At 39.1% G+C, this 21,283-nt stretch overlaps 4 protein-coding genes across 7 annotated transcripts in view; 1 reads left to right on the top strand and 3 right to left on the bottom strand.

The window, feature by feature from the left end:
• The window catches only part of LOC310731514 (uncharacterized protein), a gene marked incomplete at its 3' end in the record, with an annotated part of 236,384 nt that overhangs the window by 14,984 nt on the left and 200,117 nt on the right, over positions 1-21,283 (bottom strand). The window lies entirely within an intron of this gene.
• LOC310724922 (uncharacterized protein) overlaps positions 1-21,283 on the bottom strand; it is a 99,359-nt gene that overhangs the window by 20,994 nt on the left and 57,082 nt on the right. The gene's annotated exons all lie outside the window — the stretch shown is intronic.
• Positions 260-3,493, bottom strand: LOC310724272 (little elongation complex subunit 1-like). Its single transcript, XM_083538089.1, has 8 exons — positions 3,186-3,493; positions 2,818-3,058; positions 2,346-2,514; positions 2,037-2,197; positions 1,077-1,267; positions 839-939; positions 655-744; positions 260-528 (listed from the first exon to the last, which is right to left on the bottom strand). Exons 1-8 carry the CDS (start codon positions 3,236-3,238, stop codon positions 320-322), a joined length of 1,215 nt encoding a protein of 404 aa, XP_083394215.1. The 5' UTR covers positions 3,239-3,493; the 3' UTR covers positions 260-319.
• Positions 3,525-21,283, top strand: part of LOC310724730 (uncharacterized protein) — a 62,878-nt gene continuing 45,119 nt past the window's right edge. The window contains exons 1-4 of the mRNA XM_083539010.1: positions 3,525-3,805; positions 4,958-5,060; positions 5,381-5,518; positions 15,270-15,938. Of these exons, the coding sequence (XP_083395136.1) occupies positions 15,534-15,938 (405 nt within the window). The 5' untranslated portion in view covers positions 3,525-3,805; positions 4,958-5,060; positions 5,381-5,518; positions 15,270-15,533. The remainder of the gene's footprint in view (positions 3,806-4,957; positions 5,061-5,380; positions 5,519-15,269; positions 15,939-21,283) is intronic.

Below are 21,283 nucleotides of genomic sequence, written 5' to 3'. Positions count from 1 at the left end.
GCATTTTCTTTGTAGAATCTGAACAAAACACACAATTTGCCTTAATTTCAAAACACCAGGAAAACTGTAATGCAGGGAAAATGTACAAGAATCTGTATGCGCTCTGTTATACTGCATGTATTATATGCTGTATAATAATGATGGTTTCTACAGCTGTGGCATCATGTTGATGTTCGTAAGAGGATGATTGGGACTGAAGGCATGATTGGGTGTGAAACGCACGACCCGAAACTGTAAAGAGACAATGAATAACACTGCAGATCTATTATGTGTTTTATTTATTTATGTACAAAAATATAAAAAACAATTATAATATCTATTAAACATTATTTATTGTAATAATTTTTTTGGTCTTTAGGTGAGAAGAAAGGAAGCTGATCTGCTTCAGGCACTTGGGGACGGCTGGAGGAACGGGCTTTGTGAGGTCTTTCTTCCACGATTCTAAAGCGTTCAGAGCGACTTTGGGGCTGCTGGGTGCCAGATCATGAGTGGCATAAACCACTGCGAGCTGCACCTCCCACGGCAAATCTGCACACAAAATCCATCATAAAATTAGGACTTGCTGAAACACTTTCCTGTTGATAGAGAACTAAAAATCAGAGAATAAAGATAAAGATTGATTAAGGATGTGTTTAATTGATCCTTTAGTGATACCTTTTTGTCTCCTGAACTCAGTGATGCTTTTTGTTAGATCCTCCACTGATGCTGCCACGTTCTCCTTAAGGCCATTTTGGCCAAGTCGCCCTGTTTGAGATGGACAAAGAACATGAGTGAAAAACAGAAGAATCCAGAAATAATGTGAGATAATGCTCTAAAACAGGATTTACAGGAAACTTACCAAGTAGCCTGAATATTGCTGCTACAGAGACGTTTCTGTACTTCGTTTCCTCTGTTTGTGTTTGTTTCAGCCACGTATTCAAAATGAGCCACACACTTTTTCTGATGAATAAAAAATTGGACATATTAAATACACTGTCTCATATGAGTCTCACATTTGCCAGTTTGCAATTTATCTAATGTTTAATAAACTAGAAAGATGAGAATTAAACACGTTGAAGCAGTTTCACATTCAGTACCGAATAACATGGGAGTCGGTCCAAATCCAGCCCAGTTGTGCACAGAGAAGGTCCAGGCTGAAGACGTAGTCCCAGGCAGCAGGACAGAGATCATCACCATACCAACTGCTCTTCTGGAAAGTCAGATTTTTGTCTTTCAGAAGAGCCTTCAGTGTGCTGGTGATGGTGCTGCAGATGTTTCCTGGAGGCTCCTGGCAGAAAAATACATCATTTCTTTAAAAACCAGATCAATGAAACAATGTTTACAATAATATGATCATAACTGAAAGGTCACAACCAATCACAAGTGCAGATGATTGAAATACTGAGGTCGAGCTCTAACTGTGCATTCTGCTCTTTTTATAACCTCCATTTATTACTCTTATGTGAGGAGGAGTCCTAGAAAATGACCTCCAAATGACTCCAGGATTTTAAATACACATGCAAAAGACCACACGTTACTAAAGGGTTTATGTATCAGACAGTAGCAGGGGTAAATACTGCTCTAGAATAGTACATGAGTATGTAATTTGAGGCACAGATTTAGTTTGTTTATTCAGTATTGAGCACAGTGTCACATGGTTCTATATCACTTCCTTTATTAGTATATTATGAAACACAGATTGTTTTGACTGCATGTTTATTGCACTGATCTGATCATTTTGTCATAAACAGCGACATTAACGCTGGAGTTAAGTGCAGTTTCTTTGCTGCTCATTATCAGCGTTTACTCACACTAATAAAAAAAAGACTACAATAGTGATGTCCTGTAACACTTTTTGCTTGAATTTTTTAAGAAAAAAATGAAATACTTATTGATTAAATTTAACATGGATTTATAATGAATTTGCTCCATAGATCACATGGACATTGGACATTAAAAGTAGATTAAGATTGCAGTAAAACACTTGAAAATTCCAGTTGAAAAGCGATATTTAATGATTATTCTGGTGACAGTTGTGATGAGAATCAGCTACTTACTGTATCCCAGTGCAGAAATTTGCTGAGCAAGTAATAAATCTTGCCGTATGCCTTCATTTTGGACACGATGTGAACGGCTCTGCATAAAGGGCTGTTACAGGAGAAAACACTTGGCCATGCTGTCACCATGACCATTATTAGTTTTGAGGCTTCAAAAAAGTCTGCAAAGAAAACAAAATGATACCACAGATTTAAAATACACTTTATAGGAAGAAATACAAAACCAAAAACAGAACACAAGTGGCTTCTTTATATCACTGTCCGGATCATTTTTAGTAAATATATAATGAAATGTCAATATAATCTCACCTTCTTTGAGAAATCTGTAGGCGAGGGCATGTGCTTTATGAGAGTCTCCTCTCTTTTGACACAAGCCCACATAAACCCTACAGAGAGACTGCAGGAGTTCATGTCCCATAGACTCTTTCTCCGCCTTGATCTTCTCCAAAACCGCTTTTAGAAACGTCTCTGCCAACGTCTAAATGAGACGGAAGAAAAAGATCTAAATCAAACATGTATTCAAGTCATGTATTTGAAACAAATATGAGGGAGTTAAGACTTGACTGTAGATTAGGTTTAGAAAAACTACTAGAATTTGCATAAACCAAAACCTGGAGCAAACATTTTTACATGACAAATCATATCTACTGTTCAATTTCAGAACATCAGGACCAGTTAATTATGGATTGACTATTAAAAATGAGAAAACTCAAATCCAGAGCTATAGAATTGCATGTGTGAATTGAATGCACACTAAATAAAACAGAAGATAATCACTGACCTCGTTCTCACAAAACTTGGAAATGACAGATTTTTCTTCATCTGTCAAAGAAGGAAGTTCAAATTTCCCTTGAAGTAGTGCATCAATGCAGCTTGGTGATAAAACATCATAGCAGGAATGCTGCAGTGTTTTTAATGCACTACTGATGAGGGATTGTTTTGTGTTTTTGTGAGCTGCAGCATCAAGTCGAGGCTTTTTAGCAGCACTGGGTGGTGGCATGTCTGATGCAGCTCTCTTTGTTCTAATATCAACAAAATGTAATCAAATCACATGACAGACAATTCTACAGTATATATAATACATTGGGAATGTGATATTACAGGAAAATAATCAGTATAAATAAAGTAAAAACAGTAATAGAAACTTACTTGTTTGTGTTGGTGTCCTGCATCTTTAAACTTTTTGTATATAATGTGTGCATTTATTAAATATTTTGAAAAATATCCACAAGCAGTCTTGATTGTCCTGTCGCCAGAAAAAGAGATTGTTTGTGTACTGGTTTCCATGGAAACGGGGCGTGGTTTTGTGACGTGACGTCGTTTTTGGTCTCTATTGATTGGTCCGTAGGGGAGAAATTGATGCACCAATCAGGGACGCGGACGGTACCAGAGAGGCGGAGTTTCTAGGATCAACGCGCCATCGCTGTAAAAGTGATGGGAAGATCGGATCATTTTAGTGACTCGGTTCTTTGAATTTCATTCATTAAAATTAGCGAATCATTTGTGAGTCATTTAGTTCCTCTGCATAACCTATGGAGATTTTGTGATGATTTGCTCACGCGCGTCCAGTAGAAAATGAATGAATCACTCTTTGAGACGAATCGTTCTTCTGAGTCACATTAAAGACTCTTTCAGAATCAAGGAATCGTTCATAACCGACTCATCACTACTCTGAATCATCAGTAATGAGCTCCGGGAGAAACTCCGTGTTCCAGGTGGAGGATGAAGACCCTCTGCCGGGATGGAGCGACTGTAAGACCCCTGTAACGGTGACTTTCTAGTCTTTATGGGTTTTATTCTCTTTTCAACACCGAGTCTCACACTTTGAGAACCACTGAGCTAGGCTAACTAGCCGGCTAACTAATCTTAGCTTCAATAGGTTTCATCCTCAGGTTAAATATTCTATTGCTTTTTCCTGCAAGTCCATGAATTTGATGTTAATGATCAGGATTAGACAATAAATGAGGAACAGATCACTTTTCTTCTCTTCACTCCGGTACCGATGGTCCTGATCACCTTTCCACCTGTTTTGAGGCTTTTATGGGGGATTTGTTCATCAATAATAATTGTAATTACAATAATTATAAATATTGCAACTAGCTATTTTGGTAATCAATTAATCTAATGATTTTTTCCCCAATTAATTGGATAAAAAACAAACTTATAATTAGATGTTTTGTTTATTATAACTGTATATCATTAATCATACAAAATCATTTAAGTATGAAAAATGAAGCAATTTGTGTAAATCAACATTTGTATTGTATTTTACAGATGACAAGTTGGCAAACATACTTAAAAAAATATATATAAAATATTATTACTTTTTTTAATATAATTTTAGTTTAAAAAATCTACAGTAATTTTGTTTAGTTGTGAAAATATAAACATCTAGAATATATAATAAATACAATGTTGTATAATAATGAATCATATGCATACATTAAATATATAAAAATTGAAAACAAGCATTTGAACGTAGTAAAGCCGCAGTAAATCACTTTTTAGAACAGATAAGTTACTGTTGTAGACAAATGCTATAAAAAGAGAATGAAACGGAGAAACGCAGCAAGTTAACAGACTTAATGAAAAAAAAAAGGAAAAATATGCATCAGTGTACAAATGCTGTTATTTACTGCTTTTAGATTTAGTGTTTGTTCGCACCGTTTTAATGAAATCATCATGATGATGTGATCGAGTCGATTGCGCAACCTGATGCTCGCGAGTCACGACAGAACAGATCCAGTGCGACTCCCGAAGTTACAAACAAACAGTTTACACAATAACACTTCATTAAACTACACCATTTTTACATGATGAGGATAACAGCATTCGCTCACAACCAATTTCATCATCGATTATTATCGATTCGATTAGTTGTTGCAGCTCTAATAATAAATAATAAACTCAGTGTTTCAAAGAGAATAAAAACCCATAAAGTTTGGAAACTCACTGTTCCAGCAGTCGTACAGTCGCTCTATTAAACATTTTTCTACTATTGAACATCAGGTAGCTGCTGAGTGTGTAAGTAGTAGTAGAATATAGTAGACCCTTTAGACCAGGGGGGTCCAAACCTTTTTATTACTAAAGTCCTGTATTAGATCTGTTACATATGAATTGTGTGTGGACACGACGTCTCTCCTGAAGGTTGTCGGTTACAAGACGGAGACGAAAAGTTATAGACGGCAAACTTTTTTTTAACGACCATAAAGTGAAATCTATTAATATAAAGTGTGGGTTTGGTCATATGAGGGGATTTCAGTCAGCATCAGGGGGTAATTTTGCTGGTGTCGGCATAAAGACTAACAGCGGTGTGTAAGAGCAGTGTCTCTGTTGTGTTACAGCTCCATCAACACTTTAATCTCGTAAGAAGCACGAGACTGAGAGGAACCACCACATCCAGAGTCCACCCACATCCAGCTCAAGTTCCAGCTGTGGAGGAGAAATCAGTTTAATATTCAGTGAAAGCTTCTTCAGCATCTGTGAGTGACGTCCAGATCTACAAGAACACACACACACACACACACACACACACACACACACACACACACAACAATAACTATATTTAGTACCGTATTTTTCGGACTATAAGCCGCTACTTTTTTCCCCAGGAAACAGAGCTGCTGCACGGGAGCTTGGACTTAATAAATCGATAATAAGACGTTGGAAACAGCAGCATGAGGATCTGAATCGGTGCAAAAAGACAATAAAATCCCGAACTAGAAAATGAGCTCGAAGTCTGGGTCAACGCACAGAGAGCGGACGGCCGAGGAGTTTCAACTGTGCAGATCCGACTGAAAGCGAAAACTATCGCCACCGCAATGAAGCTTGAGGATTTTGGAGGTGGACCATCGTGGTGTTTTAGATTTATGAGATGTAAAGACCTGTCCATAAGGTCACGGACGACTCTGTGTCAGCAGCTCCCTCCCGACTACGAGGAAAAAGTTTCAAACTTCTGCAAATTCACTCATGTAAAGATAGCGGAGCATTCCATCGTCCCACATGACGTAATTAATATGGATGAGGTTCCGCTGACATTTGATCTGCCGTTTACTCGGACTGTGAACAGAAAAGGTGAATCATTCATCGTGCTAAAAACAACTGGCCACGAAAAAACGCACTTTACCTGCGTACTGAGCTGTACGGCGTCGGGAGAAAAACTTTCACCGATGGTCATCTTTAAACGGATTACGATGCCAAAAGAAAAACTCCTGATAGAAATCGCTGTCAAAGTAAACAAGAAAGGATGGATAACGGAAAGCCTAATGAAAGAACGGCTGACGCAGTGTTACGGCAAGCGACCGGGAGGATTTTTTCACAAGAACAAGGCATCGCTCGTTATGGACAGCATGAGGGCTCACGTAACAGATTCTGTGAAAGAAGCCATCAAGAGGACAAACTCTATTCCAGCTGTGATTCCCGGGGGCATAACAAAGTATTCAGTGGGAGGTTTGGATGACAAGGGGGGAGAAATCCTTCACTAAAACGGGCCGAATGCGAAGAGCAACTTATGGACAAGTCTGCAAGTGGATCCTGACAGCGTGGAGCACGGTCAAAAAATCCACTTTAATCAACGGGTTTGGAAAGGCTGGACTACTGTGTGTTGAAGAGGGCAGCACGAGCTCAGCGGGGAATTTGCCTTCAGATGAACATGACGAGAGCGACAATGAAAAAGATTCTGAGAGAACATCGAATGAAGCAATTCTGAGGCTGTTCAACTCCGACACCGAAGGAGATGACTTCAGTGGTTTCAGTTCGCAGGAGGAGGAACAATGACTTTACTGGTAGGCTCCTGTTTTATTACAAGCCGTGTTACAGGCACTGTTTTTCGTTAAAGCCTGTGTTAAGTTGTTTAGTTTCAGTGTAGGCACCTGCGGCTTATAGACAGGTGCGGCTTATTTATGTTAAAAATATATATATATTTTGTAATTCAGTGGGTGCAGTGTGTGTGTACGGTAGTTGATGCTTTTGTTACATCTAGATTAGACTACTGTAACACGTTACTGTCTGGGTGTTGGAGTAAGTGCAGAAATAAGCTTCAGTTAGTTTAGAATGCAGCAGCAAGAGTCCTGAAAAGCGACTGATCCGAAGCTGCGGCTTTTCAGCTGATTCACACTGTGTGGTCAAAAGTATTTGGACACCGGTCTTTTTGAGTCAGATGTGGTTCATTCACTATTTATGCTGAGAACCTGCATTAAGGTGGCACTAAATTTATTAAATGTACTATTTACATGTTAGAACTCAACTTGCTCTGACCTCAAATCAGGCTCTAAACTGTAGCAGTTCCTCCTCCACCCACACGGGGGAGACTCCTCCGTGGAAGTTACGCTGAGTTACATGAAGTTACGTTGGGTTTCTGTAGGTTCTGTAGGTGGACGATTTTATCGCATCTCATGTAAAAATTGCAGTAGCAGTTCTGCAGAATTCACGTCTCAGTGAGAGAAAAAGCTCAGCTTTAGTAACTCATCCTGCTGTTTTAATAAAAAGATTTTAATAAAAAGAGAATCTCAGCATCTCCAACTAGAAATACAATGTGGATTCTGTTCAGGTTCATACAGCAGGTGATGGAACTCATCATCAGTTTGCATGTTAATGAGCTGGATGAAGCATTTATTCATTAGTTATTTATCCAGTTATCATCTGTTTACCTGTTATTTCAACAAAACCAGATTTTCTCCTGCAAACTAAGTTCAAGAAAATGCTACAAGGAATTGACTCCCATGTCGTGTTTGCTGGACTTTAGAATGTAATACTTTATTGCATTGAGGTGCTTTAGTACATAAAGGTCTACATTTACACATTTATTTTTTCATAATGATTAATTTGTATTATTATTATTATTATTATTATTATTATATGCAGATTTACACATTTATGAAACCCAAAGTGATAAAATAAATAAATTCCTAATAATTGGTTTTGCTTAAACAATAAAACTGGACTGGACTGATCCTGTTGATCAAAGCAAGAAACATTCATAAATCCCCCAAAACTATAATAATAATATTAATATTAATAATAATAATAATAATAATAATAATAATAATAATAATAATAATAATAATAATAATAATAATACCTGCAGTTGGTTGTCAGATGTCAGTCTCACACTGCCCTCTAGTGGCCCTGTTAGGACTTTCTTTTTACTTAATTCTGTACAAATATTATTAATGGTGTTTTGTTGTCTAGTTATATGTGATGTTGATCTTTTACAAAGCAAGATATTTTTCTTAATAATATTAAACTGTCTAAAACTTAAACTGTTGATTAAATCAGCTGATTAAAATTAATATAATAAATAATGTAGAAATAACGAGTACAGATTTAATAACATTGAAACAATTTATTTTGTCAAAAAGTTTTTATAAAATCCAGTCTTTATGGTGAGAAACTGCATGAAATTAGTATAAAATTTATTAAAAGTATCATTTACATGCAAGAACTCAATCAAACATAGAATAAAGTTCATAGTTAGAATAAAATGTAAACTTGATCAAATCTCAAATCAGACTCTGAACTGTACGAATGCTATTTGTTCTGTTATTGAACTAGAAACAGTGAATGTTGAGATGTTTGGGAACTGATTATTGTCTGTATATATGCAGGTCAGGGGTTTTTTCATGCTGGAACACCGTTTATTACAATGAGACGATGATGTAAGATGACGAGCCAAACCACGGAGACGACGCTGACTGAGGTGAACCCCTCAAACTAACCCAGGAACAGAGAAGGAACTTTCTGACCACCTGCTCGTTTTGCACAAACAGAACAAATGCTTTATATATATATATATATATATATATATATATATATATATATATATATATATATATATATATATATATATATATATATATATATATATATATATGAGAAGTGGGTTCCACACACCAGCCATCAACCAGAAAAGAGGTTCAAGCAGTCAGATTCTCCAAACTCAGGACCTGTTTAAGCTCTACCAGTAAAAGTGAGAGACAGAAAATCCGTCTTCACTGGTTGTATCCCCCAACACACCTGAAGAGAGGTGGAATAAATCAACTGACAAGGATTTTACACCCCAGCCAGTCTGTAGACCCTCTGTCATGGCACTAGTTGATGAGAAGATGTTGGAAATGGGCTACAAACTGTTTGTTGACGACTTCTACACAAGTCCAGCACTGTTAAGAGATCTCCTTAAAAAAAAGAACATCTGAGCATGTGGGAAAATTCAGTCCACAAACCCTCAAACCATCACCAACAAGCTTCTGAAAAAAGCTCCTCGAGGCCTCATCACTGGCTGAGAGAAGAGGATGTGCTGTTTGTAGAATGGAAGGATAAAAGGAAGGTCCAGATGTGCTCCATCATTCACAAAGGCACTGAAGGAAGCATTGTGCAGAGGAAGGTGAAAGGGTAAAATGGACAGTGGAGAAACTTGGATGTACCTGTTCCAGACTGTGTTCTAGACTAAAACAGGTTCATACAAATTATTCAGTCATGTAAATTCAGCTTGATTATATTTCATATATGATGAAACTCAAGTATATTTCTGCCTTTTTTTATTCTAAAATCTGATCACTTTGATTTATTTTCAGGTGCATGACTGGAGTAGATATCAGACAGCTATTATATAGTCTCACACAAGACAAGAAAGTGGTACCAGAGCTTCTTCTACCCCGTCGTAAACACCTTCATCCTACATCGGGAAATCGCCTGTGCAAAGAATCAGACGCAAATGACACAGAAGCAGTTCAGAGAAAAACTCAGTGAGGAACTTACTGTTTTAGTGCTTCCTGAGTTTCCTCCATCCCCTCCTGAGGACACTCACCACTTACCAGGGTACCTGCTTTAGACAGGAGACAATGCAGGGTTTGTGGACAGAAACACTTGTATACTGCATGACTTGTTTAGTGGCGCTGTGATTTAGTCAAAGTGTAACTGCTTCTCTGTTTGGCATCAGCAGCACTGACCACTACTTTTATTTTCATTACTTTATTCTTCTACTGTTTTTCTAATGTTTCAATACCAGTCTTATGCTCATTGTGTTATTGAATTATTCTACTCAATTATTATTCTTTTGGTATTTTTAGTGCTCAAATAAATCACTTGTATGATGTCTAAGATTCTGTTTATTATTTGATAATTGATAAGCAATGAAGTAGTTTTTATAATGACGACAATAGTTTGTAAAAACCCTTCGGTACATTTGGTTATCAGGCTGCTTTTCCTCAAACAGACGGAGGGAGAAAAGGACTACACACAGTCTCAGAATAATGTTTATAGGAATATCGTTTTTAATATTTTCTATAAGTTGAAATATAAACTCATTACACATGTGACTTTTAACCCGTCACTATTCTGGATTGTTTCAGGACCGAATTCATGTATTTATATATTTTTTTTTAAAATAATGTTTTATGACGTACACACTCACATTTTTTTCTAATGAACTTCAGCATCTTTGGATGATGTAAAGCCCAAAGTGTGTTGTTTCAAAAGAGATGTAAATTGTGTATGTAGCACACTGTTGTCAGGAACTTTTACCATTGAAAGTCAGGAAGGTCATTTTCAGCTGTGAGGCCCAAAAGTGGGGCTGAAACCGAACAGGGTTCAAGAAACCGGGTTTATTTTCATATAAGTAACAGTATTTAGTTCAGTAAACTTAAGTTGATTTAAAGGAGAATTCAGTGCTGTTTAGTTCAGTAAAGTCTTCATTTAATCCAAAACTATTCGATACATTAAGTTCAATTATTCTCAAATTAATATTTTTACATTCAATAAAAACAAATCATCCAGTTTTCATTGATGTTTATTTAGTGAATAATGCATTTAATAAACAATTGGTTTCACTCAGAATAACATTTTATTTTTTATAAGTAAAAATGTGTTTTTTATAAAACTCATCTGAAGCATAAAGATAAAAATGCACCAGTTGGTTAAAAGAAAACATTTAAAAGTAAAACATTTCTTCCAGCTCATAAATCCTATAAAACATGCAGCATTAAACATGAACTTCCAGCAGATGAACATCTCATAATACTGTCTGGAAGTGAGAAATGTACAGGTTGTTTTTACTCCATACACATGAACTTACTTTGATCAGAAACACAATCATACTCCAAATCAATTAATCAATAAAGTCAATAAAAGAATCCCAAACTGCTGTGTGTCTTGTCCTCGCTATTAATGACGTCATTAGAGCTCCACTACTTCTAATTACCTGCTGTGACAGTGAGCTCTAATACACATCACACTGCCACCTACTGGTCATTTATGATTCTGCAACATTCATAGAGTCACTCCGGTCAACTTCCGGTTCTCAACTCGGATTCACTCGCTTTATACACAGTTTACAGCCGTTTTTATCTTATTAATGACTGTAATATCGCTCTTCTCTCAGGAACAACAGAAAAGCTGTGAAGACATGATATTTTATTCACTCTTTAATTCTGTAATGTGCGCATGCGCATAGTGCGGTTAAGAGAGACCGGGTTACGTCACAGACGGAGGGCGGGGCATCTCCCTGTGACGTCACAGTAAGGCAACGTCTATAATTGGGAACGCGTCTCTGTTTCTCTCATTTCCGAGGTTTTTGCGTGTGAGTAAAGAGGCATAAACATGGAGCTCTTCAGAAGGTTGAGAAAGTTTTTTCAAAGCAGAAGAACAAAGAAAACTAAGCAGATTGCTGAAATGAAGGAGAAGCTGGAACACATGGAGAAAGTAGAGAAAGACTTGGATGCATTTTCTCTTCTAATGATAGAGAAGATAACAGAAGAGAAAGAAGAGAAAGCCATTCTGCTACAGACAGTGCAAAAGCTGGAGGGTACTTTGGCTTCTGAGCGAAAGCAGCAGGAACAGGACATAACTGAGAGAAGCCAGAGCTGGACGAGAGAACAAAAACAACTGGAGGAACGTGTTGCTCAGCTTGAATTTATTTTGGATCAGACCACCATGGAGCTCCAGTCTTCCCTGGAAATCAATGAGGAACTGGAGAAAACTGTAGACTGTGAGAAAGAGAGCTGGACGAGAGAACAAAAGAATATAGAGGAACATGTTGCTCAGCTTGAGGTCACTTTGGAACAGACCACCATGAAACTCCAGGATACTCAGAATCACTGTGAGAAAGAAAAAAATTGTGCAGAGCAGGAGAGCGATCATTTGATTAGAGACAAAGAGCGACTGAAAGAACGTGTTGCTCAGTTTGAGCCCACGTTGGATTTTGAGAAAAAACAAGAGGACGAAAGAGAGAAAACTAAACTTGACATAGAGGAGAGGAACAACTTACAGCTTCAGACCAACAGGGGGCTCCAGGATACCCAGAATCTCTGTGAGGAAGAAAAGAAGACTTCAGAGAATAAAACAGAACATTATATGAGGGTCCGAGAGCGATGGGAGGAAATTGTTGCTCAGCTGAGACAAAAAAACCTTCAAAAGAAAAGGAGAAATAGAAAAAGAAGAAGTCGACAAGAGAAACAGAGAGTCTGAACACTTTTACTACAGCGAGACACAATAAACACTATTAAATAAATAAAGATTTTGAATTTAAATCATGTCTAATGTCTCTTCATCACAGAGAGCATTCAATGATGGTATTTATTTATTGAAATCCACTTTAGTAAAGTCAGTGATGTTTGATGTCCTTAAAGAAAAGAAATTTGACAGAAACTGACGTTGAGGTATTTTCTTGCAGCTTTGGTGCTTTGTTCATTTTGAGCTCTGAAAGCAATATAGCTGACAGTTAATGTGGGGCAGAACCTGATTCACTTAAACATCTGTACTTTATAATTAATCACATGGATTGGCACAAGAAAGTGGATGATCTTTCAGCAGTCATTCTGACAGGGTTAACACTGGATTCACCTCACAACACCTGAACACTACTGCTGGATGGAGCAGCGGGTGCGTGCACGAGCGGCGGTTGGTGAATGGAGGGTGGAGCCGGGGGGAAACGAGCGGTGAGAAGCAGATCTGTGGCTGATGGGACTAATCAGTGTGCTCTGTTTTATTGACTGGTGATGAGGAGAATGTGTGTGTGTGACTGGTGATGTGTGTGTGTGTGTGTGTGTGTGTGTGTGTGTGTGTGTGTGTGTGTGTGTGTGTGTGTGTGTGTGTGTGTGTGTGTGTGTGTGAGAAGTGCAAAACAGATTAACAAATCCGAAAACAAAATAACAAATACGAAAACACAAGTCAGACAAACCGGAAAATGTAGGTATAGTTTGTGAATGTAAACTTACCGATCATTGGACAAGACACCTGTCAGTCAAGATATACAGGTGAATGACAGGTGTCTTGTCCAATGATTGATAAGTTTACATTCACAAACGATACCTACCTTTTCTGGTTTGTCTGACTTGTCGCTGTGTTTTCGGATTTTTTAAATGTGTTTCGTGCAACGATGCAGACAAACTGGAAAAGGTAGGTATAGTTTTGTTTCCTTTGCAGACTTTCCTGAAGCCCCTAAATTATTAATGGTCATAGTGACATTGGTAACATTGCATTAATGTTATAATATCTGATAGCCATTAGAGGGCACTCTCGTGCTGCATGTGGGTGTGTTTGCAGTGTGCAGAGTAAACGAGTAAAAAACGCTGTGCAGTCATGTCTCCGGTTCTTTCTGCGCATGCTCCGAACTTAATGGGATAATATGTGTTTTATAGCATAATGATGCAAACATAACATTATTTACATTCATCACATTACTGTGCTGGAAAACAATACAAATTAAATAAAAAAGAAGAAAAAGTGTAGAAGAAGAAAAGCGGGACAAAGACAGAGGTAATGAGATGTAATGAATGGTGATGATCATATAAATAAACTCAGTTTAGTAAAAGTTTGTGAACAAACTTTATTTTGGTCCAGTTTTTAAAGTTTATTCTAAAAGTTATAAATAGTGTAATAAGTGGACAAGAAATATGAGTTGTTCATGTGAGTTGTTCATTCACAGATTTTTTATTTATTTATTTTTTTTCAATTCAGTGTCATTACAAAATAGGTTTAAATTTGTAGAGATTTTATTTGGACAAACATATCGGACAAAAGAAATCAGCAACATATATTGGTCATCCTGTATCAGTCGACCTCTAGGTGTGAGTTTAAATGATATGCTCAGTTGTATGTATGAGATAATTGTAGTCTGGACGGTGAGACGCCACTAAGCGTTAATATTATAATAATTACACTGATCTATTAGAGACGCTTATCAGAAAAGTCCGAATCAAATCCACTCACAAGTGCAGCAGATTCATGTGATGTGAAATAAAGTCCTAATGGCAGCAGCATTATACAGTCATATATATATTTCTATAAAAGAGCTCTGATACGGATTTCAGTCTTTAAGAAGAACATCTTCAGAGGGTTTTTTCTCGTCCTGGTATCATAAGTGTAGATAAACATAGGTTGTGTTTAATTGACAGCCCTGATGAAGTCTGATGACCTGAAGAGGGTGGAGCTGAGACTTCAGGCAGCAGACGGACTTCTGAGGAGGAACATCAGCACCACACGAGAGGTTAGAGGTCACCCAACCTGTAATTAATCCTGGAGGAATTAAGTGTGATTAGAGAGATAGTGATTTAAATGTATTAATGCAGCTGTGTGTGTGTGTGTGTGTGTGTGTGTGTGTGTGTGTGTGTGTGTGTGTGTGTGTGTGTGTTACTGCAGTTATGATAATAATAATAAGAATTATAAGTATTTTGGGGGCTGTTATAAATTGTTTAAATCTTCCCTCTACCTCTCCTTTATTAGTGTAGTTACTGATAGAAAAAGTGAAAATCTTTTTAAAACAACTTTCATGCAAAACATCTTGTGGCTTAATTAGATGAGATTTGCCTCAAAAAAAAATCATTGACACTTTTCTTTCATGTGAACAAGCTTTTTTTTCACAAGACTTTGTCTTACACTTCCAGTGACTGTAGCTGAAGCAGAAAGAAGCTTTTTAAAACTGAAACTAATCAAATGATACCTGAGATCCACCATGTCACAAGAGCACCTCAGCAGCCTCGCTGTCATAAACATCAACCATACAAGTGCTGGTCAGATTTGCAACGATGATGTAATTGATGACTTTGCAACAAACAAAGCAAGAAAGATCTGTTTTTAGGAAAATGACTTTGTAGTGAAAAATGTATTTAATTTGTTTGTTGTGTGAATTGCCAATTTATTATTATTTATTTTCATATTGTATTTATGTATTTATTTGTAAATGTATTTACTGTAAAGATAAAGTAAGTGCAGATTGTTGTTAGTTATTTATCTTTTTAGGTGGCAGCAGGATGGGAGCAGGTCATGACGTGGAAAGGAGACTCTCTGCTTGCAGACTTCCTGTGACGTAGCTTCCTGTGTTTAACTGTGTTTTTAAACAAACTTTAGTATTTATCTCTCCTTTTTTCCTCTTTTAATAATCCTAAATTGTTTTTGTCTTCCTGTTTTGTGCCTGTAGTTAGTTAACTCGACTATCACTGGTGTTCATTTCCTCTCACTTTATCACATCTCTGTATCTTAACTCTATCTGCTATTATAAGCACTATGCCGGCTGTGTGTCTGCCTTTGAGCACAGGTGAGAACTCGTTCGATGCCCAGCTGCGAGAGCGGAAAGCGGCGCTGGAAACATCCCGGGCGGACGCTCACTCGTCCCAGGTAAATTCCCGGGTTGAATCTAACGCTCCCAGCACCTCTGCCCAGGCCCACAGACCCTGGATGCTGCAGCGGCGGAAGACACGAGCCAAGCCCCGGTCGAGGACGTCTCCCCCACCACCACCACCGGCCTTCGAGATCTCGACCGAGAACCGCTTCCCCCCTCTCCGCGAGACGGAACGTCATACTGTGATTCTTGGAGATTCCATCGTCCGGCATGTCCGCGCTACCGGAGACAAAGGTAAGGTGCACACTCGCTGTTTTCCTGGTGCTCGTGTTCTCGATGTCGCTGCGCAGGTACCCGCGATCCTGTCATTCCGATTCAAATCAGTCCGATTGAAAGATTTAGCGGTGGACTTTTTACATGAGACGTTATCTAAGCTGATGTGATGTTCACAATCACGACTTTGTGACGTGCACTTTGTGTATATTTTCTGAAAGGAATGATAAATGGGCCGATTCGAGATCTGATACGGATGCCAGGTGAAGAGGAGGTGGAGATTTGAGGAAGCACATTTTGTCCCTCAAGTATTGGGTCTTATCAACAGCATTAATCGTGTTAACGCATTTGCATGGCAGAATTTTTATTTTGTTCGGTTTATAAAAAGGTTCATGTCATGAATCCTCTTGTGCGAGTATTTTAATTATTTTTTTAGTCCGAATCTTGATGTTATTGTTATAATAATTATGGGAGTCACGTGATTAAGGAATGAATGATACGGACCAGAAGAGATGAGGGTGAGCTACTCATTCTGTTTATCATCATTTGTCCTTTAGCTGCCTTGTCATATTTTCATTATTGGAACTAATGTCAGAGTTCGTGTATGTAGACGTGTGTATGGGTATCTGCTTATTGGAAATGTACCATTTTATATTATTTCTGATCAAAGGAAATGATCTAAAGAACCAAGTCACTGAAATGATGCCATCTTCCAATCACTAGCACTGTTTAGTAATACTGATGAGTGCCATACGGGGGCACTAATGCTTCGAGTAATACCAGGGAACGGATTAACGAATAAAAGATGCTCTTAGCATGGAAAACGGTGTATTTGTGGCCTGTACACAATAAGATAGAAGAAAGACAAGAAACAAACAGCAATAATCAATAGACTGGAAAGCTTACCGAACAAAAGTCCAGCAGGGGGCGTTTGCCTCTAACCAAGGAGCACCGTGACGTAGGCATCCCTGATTGGTGCAATAATCTTTTTAATCCACCAATGAAACGTCATAGTCAAATGTCATGCTGTCATAGTAACATGCAAACATTGTAAGTCTACTATTGAATTGATGGCCGTTGTTAAGATCAGACGTGGAAAAAGTGCATTAGAATAATCTTAGAGAATCAGCAGCGATGGTGAGAAAAAGTTTTCTTCTTTTTTAGTTTTGAGCTTTTAGCCGCTAATTATGCTAAAACTAACACTAATTCGGCTAAAGACATGTTAATGTGTGTGTGTGTGTGTGTGTGTGTGTGTGTGTGTGTGTGTGTGTGTGTGTGTCACAAATTCCTTACTCGATGTTTTTGTGTGTGGCACGGTTTAAATATAACAACAGTTTGAAAAAAGAATAACATACAACAACAAATTCAATAGTTTCGACAAAAAAATAAATCTACAGTCTCTACAGCATCAACTTGTGTCTCATCGTCTCTCTACATACCGTAGATGTGAAGCTTTGGCTTTTCCAAACTTTTTTTTTTTTTTCCTGCTTCATCGTTCCTTTACATTTCTCCTGAGTTTTCTCACTGCTCATGGAGTGAGAAAAGAAGAGAAAGAAGCGGATCATTAACTCTTTTGTTTACTGCAGTAGGAATGTTCACTTTAAAACTGCAACAACATACAGAAATATCCATCCTCATTTCTCTTCTTTTTCTTCTTCTTCTTCTTTCGGCTGCTCCCATTAGGAGTCGCCACAGCGGATCATCCGTCTCCATACCACCCTGTCCTCTACATCTGCCTCTTTCACACCAACTACCTGCATGTCTTCCCTCACCACATCCATGAACCTCCTCCTTGGCCTTCCTCTTTTCCTCCTACCTGGTGGCGCCATCTTCAGCATTTTTCTACCAATATAATTCATCTCCCTTCTCTGCACATGTCCAAACCATCTCAATCTCGCCTCCCTCACCTTGTCACCAAAACATCCTACATGTGCTGTCCCTCTAATAAACTCATTTCTAATCTTGTCCATCCTCGTCACTCCCAACGAAAACCTCAACATCTTCAGCTCTGCTACCTCCAGCTCCACCTCCTGTCTTTTACTCAATGCCACTGTCTCTAATCCATACAACTTTGCAGGTCTCACCACAGTCCTATAAACTTTCCCTTTTATTCTTGCAGATACCCTACTATCACAAATCACTCCTGTCACTCTTCTCCACCCACTCCACCCTGCCTGCACTCTTTTCTTTACTTCCCTAACACACTCTCCATTACTTTGCACTGTTGACCCCAGGTACCTGAACTCCTCCACCTTCTCCACCTCTTCTCCCTGCAACCGCACCACTCCACTGCCCTCCCTCTCATTCACACACATGTACTCTGTCTTACTCCTACTGACTTTCATTTCCCTTCTCTCCAGCGCATATCTCCACCTCTCCAGGCTCTTCTCAACCTGCTCTCTACTCTCACCACAAATCACAATATCATCTGCAAACAACATAGTCCAGGGAGACTCCTGTCTGACCTCGTCCGTCAACCTGTCCATCTACACTGCAAACAGGAAAGGGCTCAGGGCCGATCCTTGGTGCAGTCCAACGTTTACCCTGAACCAGTCTGTCGTACCTACTGCACACTTCACTGCCGTCACACTGTCCTCATACATGTCCTGCACCACCCTCACATACTTCTCTGACACACCTGACTTCCTCATACAATACCACAACTCCTCTCTCAGCACCCTGTCGTACGCTTTCTCTAAATCCACAAATACACAATGCAGCTTCTTCTGTCCTTCTCTATACTTCTCCATCAACATCCTCAAAGCAAATAAGGCATCTGTGGTGCTCTTCCTCGGCATGAAACCATACTGTTGCTCACAGATGGTCACCTCTTCTCTCAGCCTGGCTTCCACTACTCTTTCCCATAACTTCATGGTGTGACTGATCAACTTAATTCCCCTGTAGTTACTGCAGGTCTGCACATCTCCCTTATTCTTAAAGATCGGTACCAGCACACTCCTTCTCCATTCCTCAGGCATCCTCTCACCTTCCAAAATCCTGTTAAACAATTTGGTTAAAAACTTCACTGCCATCTCTCCTAAACATCTCCACGCTTCTACCGGTATGTCATCCGGTCCAACCGACTTTCCATTCTTCATCCTCCTAATCGCTGCTCTCACTTCCTCCTAACTAATCCTATCTACATCCTGCTTCACCAACTCCACATCCTCCAACCTTCTCTCTCTCTGATTTTCCTCATTCATCAGCTGCTCAAAATACTCCCTCCATCTTCTCAACACACTCTCCTCACTAGTCAACACATTTCCCTCTCCATCCTTTATTGCTCTAACTTGCAGTACATCCTTCCCAGCTCGGTCCCTCAGCTTGGCCAATCGGTATAAATCCTTTTCTCCTTCCTTAGTGTCCAACCTCTTATACAGTTCCTCATATGCCTTTTCCTTGGCTTTCGCCACATCCCCTTTTACCTGCTGCCGCATCTCCTTGTACTCCTGCCTACTTTTCTCATCACTCTGTCGATCCCACTTCTGTTTTGCCAACCTCTTTCCCCTAATGCTCTCCTGCACTTCCTCATTCCACCACCACGTCTCCTTGTCTTGCTTTCTATTTCCAGATGTCACACCAAGTACTTTTCTAGCTGCCTCCCTCATCACTCCTGCAGTAGTTGCCCAATCATCCGGCACCTCTTCACCACCACCAAGCCCCTGTCTGACCTCTTCCCTGAACCTCACACTACACTCTTCCTCCTTCAGTTTCCACCATCTTATTCTTCTTTCAATCCTTACTTTCCTCCTCTTCTTCTTCGCCTCCAAAACCATCCTACAGACCACCATCCGATGCTGTCTAGCTACACTGTCCCCTGCCAACACCTTACAGTCTCCAATCTCCTTCAGGTTGCATCTCCTACACAGAAGATAATCCACTTGTGTGCACCTTCCTCCACTCTTATACGTCACCCTATGATCTTCCTTCCTCTTAAAATACGTGTTCACCACTGCTATTTCCATCCTTTTAGCAAAATCTACCACCATCTGCCCTTCCACATTCCTCTCCTTAAAACCATACCTACCCATCACCTCCTCATCTCCTCTGTTCCCTTCACCTACATGCCCATTAAAGTCTGCCCCAATCACCAATCGTTCTTTCCTAGGTACACCATCTACCACTTCATCTAATTCACTCCAGAATCTTTCCTTCTCCTCCATCTCACAGCCAACTTGTGGAGCATAGGCACTGATGACATTTATCATCATCCCTTCAACTTCCACCTTCACGATCATCACCCTATCAGAAACTTTTTTCTCTGGGACCGGCACTAAGAGTGCACTGGCTTGTGCCCCCCTAATGGCTGGGTTATCCATCCTCATTTCTTCAGTTACACTAAATATTGACAAATATATATTCTGTTTATGTTCTAGATCTGTATTGAGCAAGTATAAGAGAGAACATTAAATATGATGTCACATGTAGTGACAGACATTTTCACGTTGTTCTAATCAACAGTATTCAGGGACCTACGTTCCTGTGGTGGTGAACATGACTGCGAGTTCTCCAGAAGAACAAATGCTGGTAATGTACAGTTCAAACACACTGTTTTTCACACAGAATAAACTAAAGCCCATCACTTCCTCATCACCTAAACACACTGTTCATTTAGATTTTACTTACGGCAGCCAAACGGCCTCATTTTGTAAACCCCTTGATCACTTACTCTGTCTTTAAGGGAACTAAACGAAGAGGAATGAATGAAAAGTGGTATCCAATCTGCGATATTATTGGGGACCTGATTATGGTTCAGAACGATCTATAAAACATAACTGACTTCTAAAATCAGATTGTCAAAATCTCCTTGTAGAGGAATGTGAGCGCAACTGGCAACCGCTCTAAAAGGACACGGCTCTGATTTGATTAAACAGAGTGAAGGTTATTCATGAAGTATATCAGAATTGTACAAATCAATGAAACTACTTACTCTATGAACTCTATTTAAACGAAATCATTACTGAGTTTGCACCAAAATGATATCTGTATGCTAATGTGTGCTAATCAGGAAATACGTTCTACCTACCTTTCCTAGCCTGACTTTAAAATCCCACCCCTGTCTGGCCTGCACTTCCTCCCTCACTCTGCCCTGTCTTTCCCTCCTGCATTGCCTGAGTTTATCTCACCCACATTACTTCACCTACATTACCATACCTAACAGTGCTATATGTAATGAGGCACACAGGGACAAGGTCGAGACTTGGAGGTTGTTCGATGTAGTTGTGGGAAAGGTCAGGGGTCATGTGTGTACCCTGGTGCTTTGAATTTGTCCCTCTGTGTCCTTTTATAGCTGCAAGTTTCAAATACTGTTTACGTTAACCTTCAAATAGCTTTAGCATTTTTGTGATTTTTATGCCAAACTTATATGCTGTTTGTGTTCCAGTATTATTACAGTGCTCCAGTACATGTGGTGCCTCCTCAG

This window comes from Silurus aristotelis (genome assembly GCF_946808225.1).
Source record: "Silurus aristotelis genome assembly, chromosome: 1".
Taxonomy (NCBI): domain Eukaryota; kingdom Metazoa; phylum Chordata; class Actinopteri; order Siluriformes; family Siluridae; genus Silurus; species Silurus aristotelis.
This window is presented reverse-complemented; position numbering and strand designations above follow the sequence as displayed.

Coding starts and splice junctions, on each gene's coding strand:
- LOC310724272 (XM_083538089.1), bottom strand. CDS start 3,238: ATGCACACATTATATACAAAAAGTTTAAAGATGCAGGACACCAACACA. Junction 3,059..3,185: donor CAGGACACCAACACAAACAA/GTAAGTTTCTAT, acceptor TGTTGATATTAG/AACAAAGAGAGCTGCATCAG. Junction 2,198..2,345: donor CTACAGATTTCTCAAAGAAG/GTGAGATTATAT, acceptor TTTTCTTTGCAG/ACTTTTTTGAAGCCTCAAAA.